Source organism: Capra hircus, chromosome 6 (genome assembly GCF_001704415.2).
Source record: "Capra hircus breed San Clemente chromosome 6, ASM170441v1, whole genome shotgun sequence".
Classification (NCBI taxonomy): domain Eukaryota; kingdom Metazoa; phylum Chordata; class Mammalia; order Artiodactyla; family Bovidae; genus Capra; species Capra hircus.
In genome coordinates, this window is record NC_030813.1 from 19753753 (window position 1) to 19769567 (window position 15815).

At 37.1% G+C, this 15815-nt stretch overlaps 1 protein-coding gene across 2 annotated transcripts in view; it reads right to left on the bottom strand.

Annotated features, from left to right (window-relative positions):
* GSTCD (glutathione S-transferase C-terminal domain containing) overlaps positions 1-15815 on the bottom strand; it is a 139533-nt gene that overhangs the window by 112901 nt on the left and 10817 nt on the right. The window contains exons 2-4 of one of the 2 annotated variants that reach the window (XM_005681339.2): positions 13161-13601; positions 11759-12226; positions 3898-4149 (exon numbers count right to left, since the gene is read on the bottom strand). In XM_005681339.2, the coding sequence (XP_005681396.2) occupies positions 3898-4149; positions 11759-12226; positions 13161-13580 (1140 nt within the window). In that variant the 5' untranslated portion in view covers positions 13581-13601. The remainder of the gene's footprint in view (positions 1-3897; positions 4150-11758; positions 12227-13160; positions 13602-15815) is intronic. The other variant, XM_018049244.1, reaches the window with a different exon arrangement.

The following is a 15815-nucleotide window of genomic DNA, read 5'->3' on the forward strand; positions in this document are numbered from 1 at the left end:
CCTCTTCCATATATAAAAAGATTCTCAGGTTCCTTTCTCATGTTGAATGTTGTACATTTATTTATTTGATCTACAGACAGTGGCATGGCTTACTCATGGATTTCCAGACCCCTTTGTAATCATATAATGTGTCCACAGCCCACAGGATAGATATCCGTGGTTCTGGAATTTTTTTTTTTAATCTCCAGGAATATCTTATTCAAAAGAAAAATCCCTGAAAATCAATCATTAACCCCTTTGTATCAGTTAGTTTAGGAGATTACTTTCCACCATGTAGATTAGCTGAATTCCAGTCTAAAAGGATAGTTAAAAAATTCTTTTGTTGGGGCATAGATATAGCCACAGGTATAGAGGCCAGAGTACTTACCTGCCTCCAGGAAGATAAACACATTCTTTGACATCATCACCTCTTTCCTAAAACCTCCTTAGTCCAGTCTAGCCATACTGAACTTCTTGCTATTCCTCATTTTACCACACTCATTCTTAACTTAGGGTCTTTTATAAAATATAACTATTTTGAAATATAATTTATATGCTATAAAATCTGTCCCTTTAAAGACTATAATACAATTGTTTTTAAAATATTCATGGTTATGTAACCATCACCACTATCTAATTTGAGAACATTTTCATCATCTCAAAAAAAGACATCCCATACCCAATAGCAGACACTCTCTGTTCTCTGCCCATAGCTCCCTGCCCTGGGCAACTACTGATCCACTTTCTGTCTCTGTAAATTTGTTCAGGGTCTTCTACCAGCTGGACCATATGCCTAGAACATATCCACCAAATCTTCATTCTGGTCATCTGATCAATGTCTTCACCTCATCAGTTAAGCCTTCTCGACCACCTTATCTAAAATATGATCATGACCTCCATCATCTCCACTCCCCTCATCCCACATTATTTTTATAACACTTATCATTAGCTAATGTGTTACATATTTACTTGTGGTTTTTATTTACCTCCCCTACCAGAATGTAACCTCTATGCTGCTGCTGCTAAGTCGCTTCAGTTGTGTCCGACTCTGTGCGACCCCAGAGATGGCAGCCCACCAGGCTCCCTCGTCCCTGCTTTCGAATATGCTATCTAGGTTGGTCATAACTTTTCTTCCAAGGAGTAAGCGTCTTTTAATTTCATGGCTGCAATCACCATCTGCAGTGATTTTGGAGCCCAAAAAAAGAAAGTCTGACACTGTTTCCACAGTTTCCTCATCTATTTCCCATGAAGTAACGGGACCAGATGCCATGAAAATTTTTTGTATTTTACACATCTGCTGCTGCTGCTAAGTTGCTTTAGTCATGTCCAGCTCTGCGACCCCATAGAGGGCAGCCCACCAGGCTCCCCCGTCCCTGGGATTCTCCAGGCAAGAATACTGGAGTGGGTTGCCATTTCCTTCTCCAATGCATGAAAGTGAAAAGTGAAAGTGAAAGTGAAGTTGTGTCTGACTCTTCATGACACCATGGACTGCAGCCTACCAGGCTCCCCTGTCCATGGGATTTTCCAGGCAAGAGTACTGGCGTGGGGTGCCATCACCTTCTCCGATTTTACACATCCACTCAGGGTCAATTTCCTGTGTTCTCATGCAATTGGCAAAAAAAAAAAAAAAAAAAAAAAAAAGGCAAACACACACACACAAACTCTGACTATACAGAAATGAAAAACTACAGTATAAATAAAATTAATACATTCACAGAATATGTTAATTTGATATAATATTGTCTTTCAAATATACGACAATGAGAAACTTAGCAAAAACAATGCCCTATTAAAAGGGAAAATGTTACTCAGGTGAACTTTAAAAAAGCTGGGAAAGTGATAAAAGGAAAAAAATGTATCCAATACACACAATCAAGGTAGAATTAAAAGAAAATTGAAATTTTAATTTATTTTTAGATTTGAAAACTTTGTTCTTTTAAAATTGCTGATGCAACGTCCTAGTCAGCTTTCATACAATCATAAAGATTTAAAATTAGAAATGACTCATATACAAAGGTATATACCTCACTCTAATTTATAAAAGGAGAAATTGAGACCTTTTGGTTAAATGCCTGACTGAAGGTATAATAATAATGTTAGCTTGACTACAAAGCTGGGTCTAGAACGCAAGTCACCTGGTCTCTAATAGAGCCTTCCCAGGGACTATTGCCAAGTCAGTGACTAAGTCTCAGGCACAGAGACTAAGAGTGCAGGCCACCTTTGAGAAACATGGAACTCTGTGACAGAGGACTGAAGCTCGAGGATTCCCCACTACCTTGACCAAGCCTTCGCAATTGCACTGAAGTCTGACTTTCCTGATGCCACCTTCCTTCCTTTCCTGTTTTCATGCACAGTGGTCAAACCTGCACCGCCTTCTGAAGGCTCCTGCACCCTCCTCTGGTGTCCTCTCCACTTCCCCTCACAGATGTTCCCTTCAGTGTTCCTGCAGCACATCTAACCCTGTCTTGGAATTTGCTTCTTGGAGGACCTAAACTAATTCAACCCCTGTAATTTAAAATTACAGGATTCCTTTATATTTTTAATATTATTACAAAGGGCTTATTTTTATGATTGTTTAATTTTTCTCTAAATATATTTATCTCTTTTATATAAATATTTAAAAATGGAACAAATGCAAATGTCTTTCCTAATATCATTTTGTTGCTGGAAAAGCATAGGCAGAAAAATCTGAATTACCAATCTTTTTTCAAGACTCTGTAAAAGTATGAATTCAAATAAAAGCACGGATAATTGGTTTGCTAAAATTTTAGAAATTAGTATTTTAATACAAAGATTACTCTCCTGGCAATTATTTTTACAAACAAAAACCATCAGAGGAGGTAAACGAAAGATGGCTGAACAATATAACCATCCGATCAAGACACATCAAACTACTATATCTTATACAATCAACTCCTGTTTCATTATTTCACCACTAGGCTAACAAAACTTAGCTGAAGAGATGAGGAGCTGGTGTTACTACTAACATCTTCTTGTGCCTTTCAAAATCAAAGAACTTTGTTAACACTAGAACTCAGATATTTCCTAACCCAAGTAAGGAATACATACTAATTTTTTTGCCAATACAACTCAGCTGACTAGCTCAAATTACTTCATGAATTCCCTATTCAAACAAATCTTTAAGTAGTCTGTTAAAAGCAAGCCATTTTTGTAAATATTTTAAAATATTTATTTATTTACATGGCTGCACCAGGTCTTAATTGTAGCATGTGGTATCTCGTTCCCTGACCATGAACCTGGGCCCTATGCGTTAGCAATGCAGTCTTAGCCCCTGGACCACCAGAGAAGTTCTGTTGCTAATTGTTTTGAATGATAGTGAAAAGAAAGCCTATTGGTGAAAACGTATACACTTAGTACCATTAGAAACAAATTATGCTGCAAACAGAGAAAAATAAATGATATGCATTCTTATTCTATATAAGGTCATAAAATCAAGGAATAAATTAAAAACAGAATTCAAAAATCTTAAATTTAGACAAAACCTTAGCAAATAAATGGAGATAATCACTCTCATTTCTTTAATTCAAATCATCACCTCAAAATTAAAAAAACAAGACTAGTTCCTTGCAACAGAAAAACATCAGGTTAAAACAATAAACTTGACCAGATGAGATATGACTTTGGTGTATCAAATGTAAAACAAAATGTTTTGAGAAAAATACTCTTAAAAATATATATTCTGACTTGTCTCCAAAGACACATAATAGTAAACATCTTCAATTTACTGTATTTCACTTAAATGCAAAGACTAGCAGAAAGTGTGATTGGGTAAGAGTGATGTAAATAAAATTTATAACAAAAATGTCAATAGATAATTACAAGTTGGGGTAGTATACTAAGCAACTTTTATCATGTGGAATCTTTCAAACAAAATTTTAATAAAAACAACTGAATTACCATTAATTTAGTCATAGTGGGTCTTGGTCCTCCAATAAACGAAGGATCATTTTGCTCTTCTGCACATGGGGCCTCATCTAAGTTTGGGGGCTGTTGACTTGAGGTGGTCTGTAATTCTGGTAAACTGAGAAATTGGATCCCACACTGAGAAGCTGCTGTTTGCACTCTTGGCACTTCCTGAATCCTCTGGTACCAGGCAGCCAGCAGTGGAAATTCTACCAGCTTTCCAGAAAGTTTCCTGCAGATAATTACCTAGGCAGAAAAAGAACAAAACGTATTATTATACATACTTTTTGTTTGTTATAACAGCTGATTGAAGTAACCTTACATACCATAAAATTCACACATTTTAAGTGTACACAGTTCACAGAATGACTTTTAGTAAATTTAAACAGTGGTGCATCTACCACCATAACCTACTACCGGCACTCTCAGTGTCACACAGGAAAGATCCCTTGGGACTGCGGGCAGTCAGTCCCCGCTCCCCAGTCAGTTGCAGGCAATCACTGATCTGCTTCTCATGTGTATAATTCTGCCTTTTCAAGAATTTCAAAAGAATGGAATCACAAAATGTGGTTCTTTTCATTTAGCAGTATGATTCTGAGATTCATCCATGTAGTTGCATTTATCAGCAGTTTGCTGCTTTTCATGATGATGCAGCATTTAAAGAAAGACTTATTTATTTAAGTTAAAAACATTTGAAACCATTACCCCTGATGTAAATTAACATGTATTTTGCCTTGGTCAGATGCTTTCTCCCTAGCACCATCGCCAAACTTCAATTTTTTAAAAAATTAGAATGTGGTTCTTTGTAAGACAGTGAATGCTGTTTCCATAGAAACAGCTATAATGTTACAAACAGATTATGACATAATTATGAACAGAAAAAGTGAAAAGGTCGAATCATAGAAAATCTCTACAGATATATCTAGCTATCAGTTCAGTTCAGTCACTTAGTCGTGTCTGACTCTTTGCGACCCCATGAACTACAGCACGCCAGGCCTCCCTGTCCATCACCATCTCCCGGAGTTCATCCAGACTCATGTCCATTGAGTACCGACCATCCAGCCATCTCATCCTCTGTCGTCCCCTTCTCCTCCTGCCCCCAATCCCTCCCAGCATCAGAGTCTTTTTCAATGAGTCAACTCTTCGCATGAGGTGGCCAAAGTATTGGAGTTTCAGCTTTAGCATCATTCCTTCCAAAAAAATCCCAGGACTGATCTCCTTTAGAATGGACTGGTTGGCTCTTTTTGCAGTCCAAGGGACTCTCAAGAGTCTTCTCCCACACCACAGTTCAAAAGCATCAATTTTTCAGTGCTCAGCTTTCTTCACAGTCCAACTCTCACATCCATACATGACTACTGGAAAAACCATAGCCTTGACTAGATGGACCTTTGTTGGCAAAGTAATGTCTCTGCTTTTGAATATGCTATCTAGGTTGGTCGTTCCTTCCAAGGAGTAAGTGTCTTTTAATTTCATGGCTGCAATCACCATCTGCACTGATTTTGGAGCCCAAAAATGAAAGTCTGACAGTGTTCCCACTGTTTTCCTATCTATTTCCCATGAAGTGATGGGACCAGATGCCATGATCTTCGTTTTCTGAATGTCGAGCTTTAAGCCAACTTTTTCACTTTCCTGTTTCACTTTCATCAAGAGGCTTCTTAGTTCTTCTTCACTTTCTGCCAAAACAGTGGTGTCATCTGCATATCTGAGGTTATTGATATTTCTCCCGGCAATCTTGATTCCAGCTTGTGCTTCTTCTAGCGCAGCATTCCTCATGACACACTCTGCATAGAAGTTAAATAAGCAGGGTGACAATATACAGCCTTGACGTACTCCTTTTCCTATTTGGAACCAGTCTGTTGTTCCATGTCCAGCTCTAACTGCTGCTTCCTGACCTGCAAACAGGTCTCTCAAGAGGCAGGTCAGGTGGTCTGGTATGCCCATCTCTTTCAGAATTTTCCACAGTTTATTGTGATCCACACAGTCAAAGACTTTGGTATAGTCAATAAAGCAGAAGTAGATGTTTTTCTGGAACTCTCTTGCTTTTTCCATGATCCAGCAGGTGTGGCAATTTGATCTCTGGTTCCTCTGCCTTTTCTAAAACCAGCTTGAACATCTGGAAGTTCATGGTTTACGTATTGCTGAAGCCTGGCTTGGAGAATGTTGAGCATTACTTTACTAGCATGTGAGATGAGTACAATTGTGTGGTAGTTTGAGCATTCTTTGGCATAGCCTTTCTTTGGGATCGGAATGAAAACTGACCTTTTCCAGTCCTGTGACCACTGCTGAGTTTTCCAAATTTGCTGGCATATTGAGTGCAACACTTTCACAGCATCATCTTTCAGGATTTGAAATAGCTCAACTGGAATTCCATCACCTCCACTAGCTTTGTTTGTAGTGATGCTTTCTAAGGCCCACTTGACTTCACATTCCAGGATGTCTGGCTCTAGGTGAGTGATCACCCCATCGTGATTATCTTGGCTGTGAAGCTTTTCTTTGTACATTTCTTCTGTGTATTCTTGCCACCTTTTCTTCAAACTGCTGCTTATGACCCATTAAGAGATTTAAAAATCAATATAGCTGGTTTTTTAAAAAAATGAAATACAATAGAAAATATCAGGGTAAATAGCATGTAGTAAGGCAGATTATTTTCTATATATGTATAATATAAAGATGTATACTTGTATACTCAATCATCTTATAAAATGCATTATTTACTATGAAAAGTAAAAAAGTTTGAAAAATACTGTCTAAATGGTCCTCTGGGAGTAAAAAAGTTTCTAACTCTCAACAAAATACTTAGTTGCCTGAAAACAGATTATGAGCTAAGGGAATTGAGCTTTAAGCTATGATAAATTAATCAAATAAGAAATGTTCTCATTTCCTCACTTTCCTTTACTTCCCTTGGTAGTGATTTATTCTTATTTGTTAGATGCATATGACATCTTTCCCTCTTTTTGAAATAAACTATAATTAAGCAACAATAATTCATGTTTAAAAAAACTGAGGACTTTTACTCTACATGACAGGTCATTCCAGTTAATCAACATGCCAGGCTGCTCTGCTATTATCCAGACAGCTCAGGAGGTACTGCACCACATTTGTTAATTACACTTGAGAAAATGTATTTAACGAAGAAGCTAATGAAAAATGTGTGAAACAAGAATTAAATTTGTCCCTAAGAAATGATTTTTAAAAAATGTTACTTGGCTGATAAGATCAAAATCATTATAAATTTTAATCAAGTTACTTAAGGACAAGAAAACTAGAGAATTAATTTTTAAAGTAATGGTTTAAAAAAAAAACTGCTATGAAGAACACAAAATGAAATCCTAGTGGCTTTATGAAAGAGTTAGTTGCTTAGCCGTATCCAACTCTCTGCAACCCCATAAACTGTAGCCCACCAGGCTCCTCTGTCCATGGAATTCTCCAGGCAAGAATACTGGACTGGGTAGCCATTCCCTTCTCCAGGGAATCTTCCCAACCCAGGGATTGAACCTGGGTCTCCTATATTGCAGGCAGACTCTTTACCATCTAAGCCACCAGGAGTGGCTTTGCAGTTAATTACAATTAGGGGCAGAAAAAACTTGTGCGAATAAAAAGAGAAGATATTATACCACAAAAGATCTCTGTATTACTTTCCATAACTTAGTAGAGTATGTTGTAATTCTTCCATGTCATTTCCTTAGTCACATCTACTCTTTCAAAAGCATGTCATAACTAACAAATGTTTAGGTGAGCAGCGTAAGCAGTGTAAAAAATAGTAAACTAAGTGGAAATAAAATCCCAGTTTAGTGTTTTTCTAACAGTCTAGAACGGTGAGTTAAAACTGAAAATTTTTAAGGACCTAGAACATAGGATAGGATATAGAAAATATAAATTAACCAGAGCATTCATGATTTTTGCAATATGTCAGCCAATATCGAGATTCCCATTTTATTCTCAATTTTGTGCCAATGAGAACAATGAAAGAGGTATTTAACATAGGCATTTTTGCTGAAAAATCAATTTATACAATGTTTTTACTTTTGTAACAAATGTCATTCTTCTAAAAGCTATATTCAAAGCATTAGAAGTTAAAATGTAGTAATGTTATATCATACATATGCAGGTTACAAAAATATTTCATAAAGTGGCAATTTGTTTATCCTCCAGGAGTAGAACAATCTTTTAAACAGTTTGATCAAAGTGTACTGTTTAGTAGTAGTAACTTAAAAATAACTATAAAATTTTCTGGTATCTGAAAAGATTTTACCTTACTATGGCTATTCATTGTCAATTCTCCCATCTGCTTGCTCTTCTGTATACTAGAAGATTCTAGCAACTAAATCAAAGGGAAGGGGGAATCATAAGTAGTATGCATTTTAATTTATTCTTTTTAAATCCATTCCTGAAACTTTCCAGACGAGAGGATTTTATCAAGCACCTTCCAGGAAGCAGTGTTGGGTTATCAGGGGTTACCTTTGCCAGCTAATATCCTATGGAGAGGAAAAGGAGCTTGGAGCTGAGGTTTAGATGTAACACTGCAGCCTCTCCTAGCCATTGTTTTGCATATCTGGCTTTATTCTGTTTAGCAAAATTGGGTATTTTCCCTTGCTTGCTTGCTCAGTTGTGTCCAACTCTTTGCTGTCCCATGTGTTGTAGCCCACCAGATTCCTCTGTCCGTGGAATTTTCCAGGCAAGAATACTGGAGTGGGTTGCCATTCTCTTCTCCAGGGAATCTTCTCAACCCAGGGATCAAACTCTGGTCTCCTGCATGGCAGGCAGATTCCTTACTGTCTGAGCTACCAGGAAGCCATCATTTTGTTTAGCAAAACTGGGTATTTTCCCTAACTCTTCTAATTTTGACCTCTGGTATACCAAACCTTGAATCAGCAAAACTGACTGCCCTTTCATATTCTTGATCTTATTTCTATGGCTAAATATTTTGGCCCTAGATGCAGATCTCTGTTTCTGATCCAAACCTAGTAACTTGACCCTCATTCCTGATCATGAACTTGATCCTGATTCTGATCGTTTGGACTGCTATTTCATCACCTCAATGTGAGTTACTACAAGTATAAAGGCTTGGCATCATTGCCACCATCTGAACTAAAACGGCTGCTTCATAACCCAGGATGACTTATAAGAAGAAAATAAATATAACAAAAATAACATCAAAGCTTTGGCAAAGAAAGATTAATTCCTGAAAGAAAATGTGATGCTCCAGGAAAAATACAAACAAACAAAGGAAAATATTTAGAGAGTTAGTTTACATATAAATGTCCAAAGAGAAGAATTTAATCACAGAATACATGTAATAGAAAAGGCTGAGTGTACAAGTTTTCCACTATTTTAAACTGAGACAGAGTTCCTTAGTTGTATTTGATAGCTTTACTCAGCAGCGGTCAGGCTGATGTCCAACCTGATTGAAGGGGGAAAAAATCCTCTCAATTAGGAACACTTTCACCTCAGTTGATCCTAATCAGGTAAACAGTATTAAATTAAGCTAAAATCAAATGTAAAAGATGGATGTCTGGATAATGATCTAAAAATCATCTTTATGCAGGTGGATCCAATTTTTCATGTCTTGTTACATTTGAAAGCAAATACTGAAGTCTTCTCTACCAACTTGTTTTATTTCCGTTGTAGTCCTCACCATTATTTAAATGTATATTATTTGTCTATTTGTTCATTCCTATCTTTCCTATTCTTCTATTTCTACTAGAATATTAACTCCATAAGGACTGGGACTCTTTCTCTCTTGTTCATCACTGTATTCCTAGCATATACAACAGAACATGACATATACAGTTAGGCTTTCAAATAAATTTCTCAAATGAATGAATTAATGGTTGTGCCACTTAAGATTCAATTTTTAAGAAATTAGAAACAAATATCCAAGAAGACCAAGAAGCCATGAATATCAACTGTATTTTATAATATGTACCAAATGACTGCTTTAATGACTAAAGTTGGTAATAATGGTGACAAGAGAATTTAGAAATGATTTGACTAGGAAAAAAAAAATCTATGTTTTACTCCCTATCCAGCTGCAGCTCCAAGGACAGTAGGAATACACGTGACATTTACAATACTAATCAACATCTAAACAATTCCCAAATCTCTTGTTTTCACATCCTTTAATTCTGAAGTTATTTCGGCTTCTAATCTTGTTTTGCTCCCATTTTAAAGAAAAGAGAAATGTTCTTTAAAAAAAAACCCACTGATTGATGCCACCTAACTTATTAGTGAAGCACTGGTCTCCAAATACATAGATGTTCATTAGAAATATTCGCTCAACTGTCAGTAAACATACCTGAAGTATTGGTGATATATAATAAATAAAATCTGATTATCTGATTCCTTAGTAAAGGAAAGGGTGAAATGCTTCAAAGTGGGAAAAATGCAGTTCTGGAAAACCGATAGGAAAGCTACAAAGAGCTCTAGCTTTTCTGGTTCACTTGATACTGTTTGTACCTTGTCCTTTGTCCCTCCCACAGACAGTGGAGGAAAAAAAAAAAACAATTTCCGAGCTAGTGGTAAAGAACCTGCCTGCCTATGCAGAAGACTTAAGAGACACAGGTTCAATCCCTGGTTTGGGAGATTCCCTGGAGGAGGGCATGGCAACCCACTGCAGTACTCTTGCCTGGAGAATCCCAAGGACAGAGGAACCAGGTGGGCTACAACCCATGGGGTTGCAAAGAGTCGGACACAACTGAAGTGACTTAGCATGTGCATATATATATATATACCTGAACTAAAAATGGAAACTTTCCATTTATAATCTTCCACAGCATTGAATAGGACTGACCGTTCTGTTACATAACAGAGAGATGTGGGTAAAATATTTCTGATTTAATAACATCTGACATTATGAAATTAGTGGTTTCCCAGGTGGCACTAGTGGTAAGGAATTTGACCTGTTTAGTTGCTAAGTCAGGTCCGACTCTGCAGCCCCATGAACTGTAGCCCACCAGGCTCTTCAGTCCATGAGATGTCCCAGGTAAGAATACTGGAGTTGGTTGCCGTTTCCTTCTCCAGGGCATCTTCCTGACCCAGGAATCAAACCCACATCTCTGGCATTGCAGGGAATTCTTTATCACTGAGCCACCTGGGAAGCAAGCCATTTGAAGTGACTACTTAATTATAAAATATAGTTGACCAGAGATTTCAGTATTTTAATACTGGAACCTCTAGTATTAGAAGATAATCACAAGAGAATTTAAGCTTAGTAACCATGTACTGTGTGCTGTGCTTAGTGGTTCAGTTGTATCTGACTCTTTTCGACCCTATGGACTGTATCCCGCCAGGCTCCTCTGTCCATGGGATTCTCCAGGCAGGAATACTGGAGTGGGTTGCCATTCCCTTCTCTAGGGGATCTTCCCGACCCAGGAATCCAACCCAAGTCTCCTGCATTGCAGGTGGATTCTCTACCGTCTGAGCCACCAGGGAAGCCCAAGAACACTGGAATGGGTAGCCTATCCCTTCTCCAGGGGATCTTCCCAACCAGGAATGGAACTGGGATCTCCTGCACTGCAGGCGGATTCTTGACCACTGGGCCACCAGGGAATCCCTAATAATCGTAACAAATGCTAATATTTTAGCAACTCAAAACTAAAAGTCATACTAATTACTAACATTTATTGACAGCAACTATGTCTAAGCATTGTTCCTACTTTATACAAATTGTCATTTGTTCCTCACACTGATCCAAATAGATGGGCACTACTATCATCGCTGTTTTACAGATAAGGAAATGCAGACAGATATTAATAACTCACCCAGAAGCATAATAAGAAATGGAACAGGAATTCAAACCTGGGAAGCTTTATGGACTGAAACCTACAACAGTGTATCGACTCCTGATAAACCTTACCAAAAAATGATGGATACAGGGCAAGAGCACAATATCTGCCAAAGTGAAGTACAGGCCTTCTGCAAACACATGATCCAGAGGTGGCAGGTCAGAGGCCTTTGCTTTTCTGATGTGAGAAGGCTCTCTGTTGGCAGAAGCGGGTTCCTTGTGTATTGTGAGCTTTGAGAATGCCACTTTCAGTTCCAGGCTTGCAGATGAAGAGTCCCCCTCTTCAGATGTTTCCTGCCTATGACCCTTGCTCTTCGTTTTTCCCTTAGCAAGGGAAGGCCCAACCCCAGCAGCCTTCTGTTGCTTTAGCTTCTGCCGCCGGAGTTTGTCATCATTATGCACTCTAACGGGTTCACTAAGCTTTTTCTCAAGCTCTAGTATTGCAGCAGGAATGGTTGGGGGTTGATCAAAAGATTCTTTGAGAAAATTCTCAACAGCTAAAGGGATGGTAAGTTCACATAGCCTGGTCCATTGACTAACCTACAAAACAAAACAAAACAAGAAATGAAACGATTCTTTACTTCCAACCGAACTAGAAGAAAAACAACTTCATACGGGAAAACAAGCCTGGTTTAGAGAATTTAAGTCTTGAGCTAAACCATTCCTGGGCCAGACGTTATGCTCTATCAAGAGACATTATCACAGTGCTTCAGAAGTGATAACATTAAACAATGTAGGTTTAGCACTCCTGTATCTGGAAATATATGCTATTCTCTTATATCCTCTTACTGAGTAAATCCTCACTTCCCAAAGCCTCTAAAGTACACTCTCCCTAAAAGAGCTGGGTTTCTGAAACATTGCTACTTGAGCTCCTTTAATCTTCAACATAATTAAAATAAAAGGTTAAAAAAATCTTTTCCTAAAAATAATATCTCTAAATCTCATAAATTAAATCTTTGCTTCTTATTTTCGAATACTGCACTGAAATATTGGTACACATGAAAATCTACTTCAACTCTTTTATTGGTTACTGAAGTTTTCTTTTTCTTTTTTTAAAATTTATTTTAATTGGAGATTAATTACTTTACAATATTGTATTGGTTTTGCCATACATCAACATGAATCCACCACAGGTGTACACGTGCTCTCCATCCTGAACCCCCCTCCCACCTCCCTCCCCGTACCATCCTTCTGGGTCATCCCAGTGCACCAGCCCCAAGCATCCTGTATCCTGCATCGAACCTGGACTGGTGGGATGATTTGGAAGAATGGCAATGAAACATATATAATATCATATAAGAAATGAAGTTTTCTTTTTAAGTAAATTAAACTTTATTTTCTGAAAGAGAGTTAAATGAATATTCAAGTGAATGTGTTATCACTTATGGGCTTCCCCTGTGGCTCAGAAGACAAAGAATCTGCCTGCAATGATTACTTACAGCTTTAAATAACAGAAAGGAGACATTCTACTTACTTCAGCACAAGCTTTCAAGCAAGTCTTCTTGAAACCCAGAAGTTCCAAAATTTCCTTCTTTGAGGGGTCTGCTTCATATGACTTCTGGATTATGTGTCTCAGAACGACAGCAAGTCCTGCTCGACAGAAATTGTCTGGTCTTTCTACTATTGCAGGTAAACAGCAACTCTGGACTATTGGTGGAAGCTCTTGCCTTGAAATAATCTGTATTTCAACACCCTCAGATGGTACATTTTTAAGTGCTGAAATAACTGTGCTTTCTCCAGGGAGGACTAAGAATACTTTAAAGACTGTGCAGTCACAGTATGATAACAAAAATAAAGTTACAGATGTATGAAGAGGAAAGATGCACCCTTCTTTTTGGTGAGAAAAGTCCAAGTACAGATATTCTTCTGTAAGGCTTTTCTTAATGCCTTTCATTTTCTTCTTTCATTGGGTGACCTGAAGCATAAATTGAAGTGGTTTTAGGTCTTAGGGTATAGTAATTGCAAAGCTAAAATAAAAGATGAACACTTTAAAACTTTTTCTAGAAATCAGCAAGGATTTGTGATAGATATGATTCTATAAAAATTTGTTCTTGGCATGAATAAATGGCTTCCAAAAGAATGAGGCCCACACTGTGCAATTAACTAGTCTTAAGAGGATTTTAGGACTTTCCAAGTGGTGCTAGTGGTAAAGAACCCACCTGACAATGCAGGAGACGTAAAAGTTGCGTGTCCGATCCCTGGGTTGGGAAGATCCCCTGGAGGAGGAAATGTCAACCCACTCCAATATTCTTGTCTGGGAAATCCCATGGACAGAGGAGCCTGGTGGGCTAGAGTCCTTGGGGTTGCGAAGAGTTGAACACAACTGAAGTGACTTAGCACACATGCACGCAAGGGGATTTTATACACAGCTCCTTTAAAATGAGCATACCTCAGGTGCTTTGTAATATAGCCCTCCCAGTCAAGTACTTGTCAGTCTCATTACAGGTGAGAATAAAAGATGAACAGAATAGGACGCAAGCATTTATCACTATTGCAACATACTATGTATCTATTCTTGTCTTCCTCCAATAGCATGTTCCATGAGATTATAAATTTCATTTTATTCACTGTAATATCATGGAACAAGGTCTGATATTATATATATGTGTGTGTGTGTGTATAATCAAAAAGCACTGAGTGAACGCACAAATAAAGAGACATGTTCATTATTTTAAAGATACAAACATATACAATCTTGTGGTCAAATTATTGATGGGTGCTTTCAAGTCATAATCCTTAAGACTTCTGTCAATTATGACTTTTTGCTTGATTTCTACATTTCTTGGGTCTAAAATTTCCCATGTTCAAATCCATAAATCAAAATTTCCAAACTGACACTAGATGGCACCCTTTAAAAGCATTCGCCACATACTAACTAAAATATTAAAAAAATTATTTTAAAAGCCTTTAAAAAGTATACATGCAACTCTTTAAGTATATTTGAAATATTAGTGTGCCCCGAATTTTAGGGTATTAAAATCAACTAAATTTTCTTTACACTGTAAGTTCCTTAGTTTTTTTTTTTTTAATTAAAAGCAAAACAATCAAATACTCATTAATCTTGGTCCTCAACTTTTTTTTATTAAAGAGCTAATAATTCATTACAACAAAGATATAGTTAGTAAAGATATACACAGTAACATTACTATCTTGGAAAACTTCTTGGCAATGTAAATAATCACTAGTGTTTATACTTCTTTTATTAAAACGTAACAGACCTGCACCATGGCTTGTTACTTAAGATTATCTAGGAGAAAATTATTTCATGTAATTTAAAAGCAACAACTTTTAGCCGAAGGGAACTATTTTCTTCCTGAACTAACTTAATAACCTTTTGCATTTTTTTCTTTTTTCTTCATCTAGAGCTGATTTTAAAAGAAAGTATTAAAGGGCATTTGTTAAAGCTCACAGGCAAAAGAAACCAACCTTTTGTAGAAAATTGATAGTCTCTTTGGAGATAGTGGGTTGCTATTTCTATACCTAAACTATATAGATATAGTTTCCCCCTCTATATATTTTGCTGATTAATTTACCAATCCTTTTAACTCCTTTTGTTGACACTGTAAAGAAGACTACTTTTTAAAAATAGCAAATAACAGTTTTATTGTGCATAGATGTCACATTTGTCATGTCCTACCTTCCTTTTTAAAAATTTTTTTAAACCTTTTATTTTGTTTTGAGGTATAGCTGATCAACAAAGTTGTGACAAAGAGTTTCAGGTAACAGAGAAGGGATTCAGCCATACTATAAAGAAGATCCCTAAGTGCCTTCCTAAGGAGCAGATTTGAAAGAAAACATAATCAATTTCCTCATGGAATTGGTAAAAACCAGTCCTGTTAACACTTGAACGAGACACACAAAACAGAAGACTAAAAACAACATCATGCTATTTTACATCTTTTGATTCACGATATGCTGAAATGTTAATATTAAAAAATTAGAGTACATATATATTGCCACTTCCTGAGGCTGTGAACTACCAGATGTTCAACCTGGTTTTAGAAAAGGCAGAGGAATCAGAGATCAAATTGCCAACATCCGTTGGATCATCGAAAAAGCAAGAGAGTTCCAGAAAAACATCTATTTTTGCTTTATTGACTATGCCAAAGCCTCTGACTGTATGGCTCAC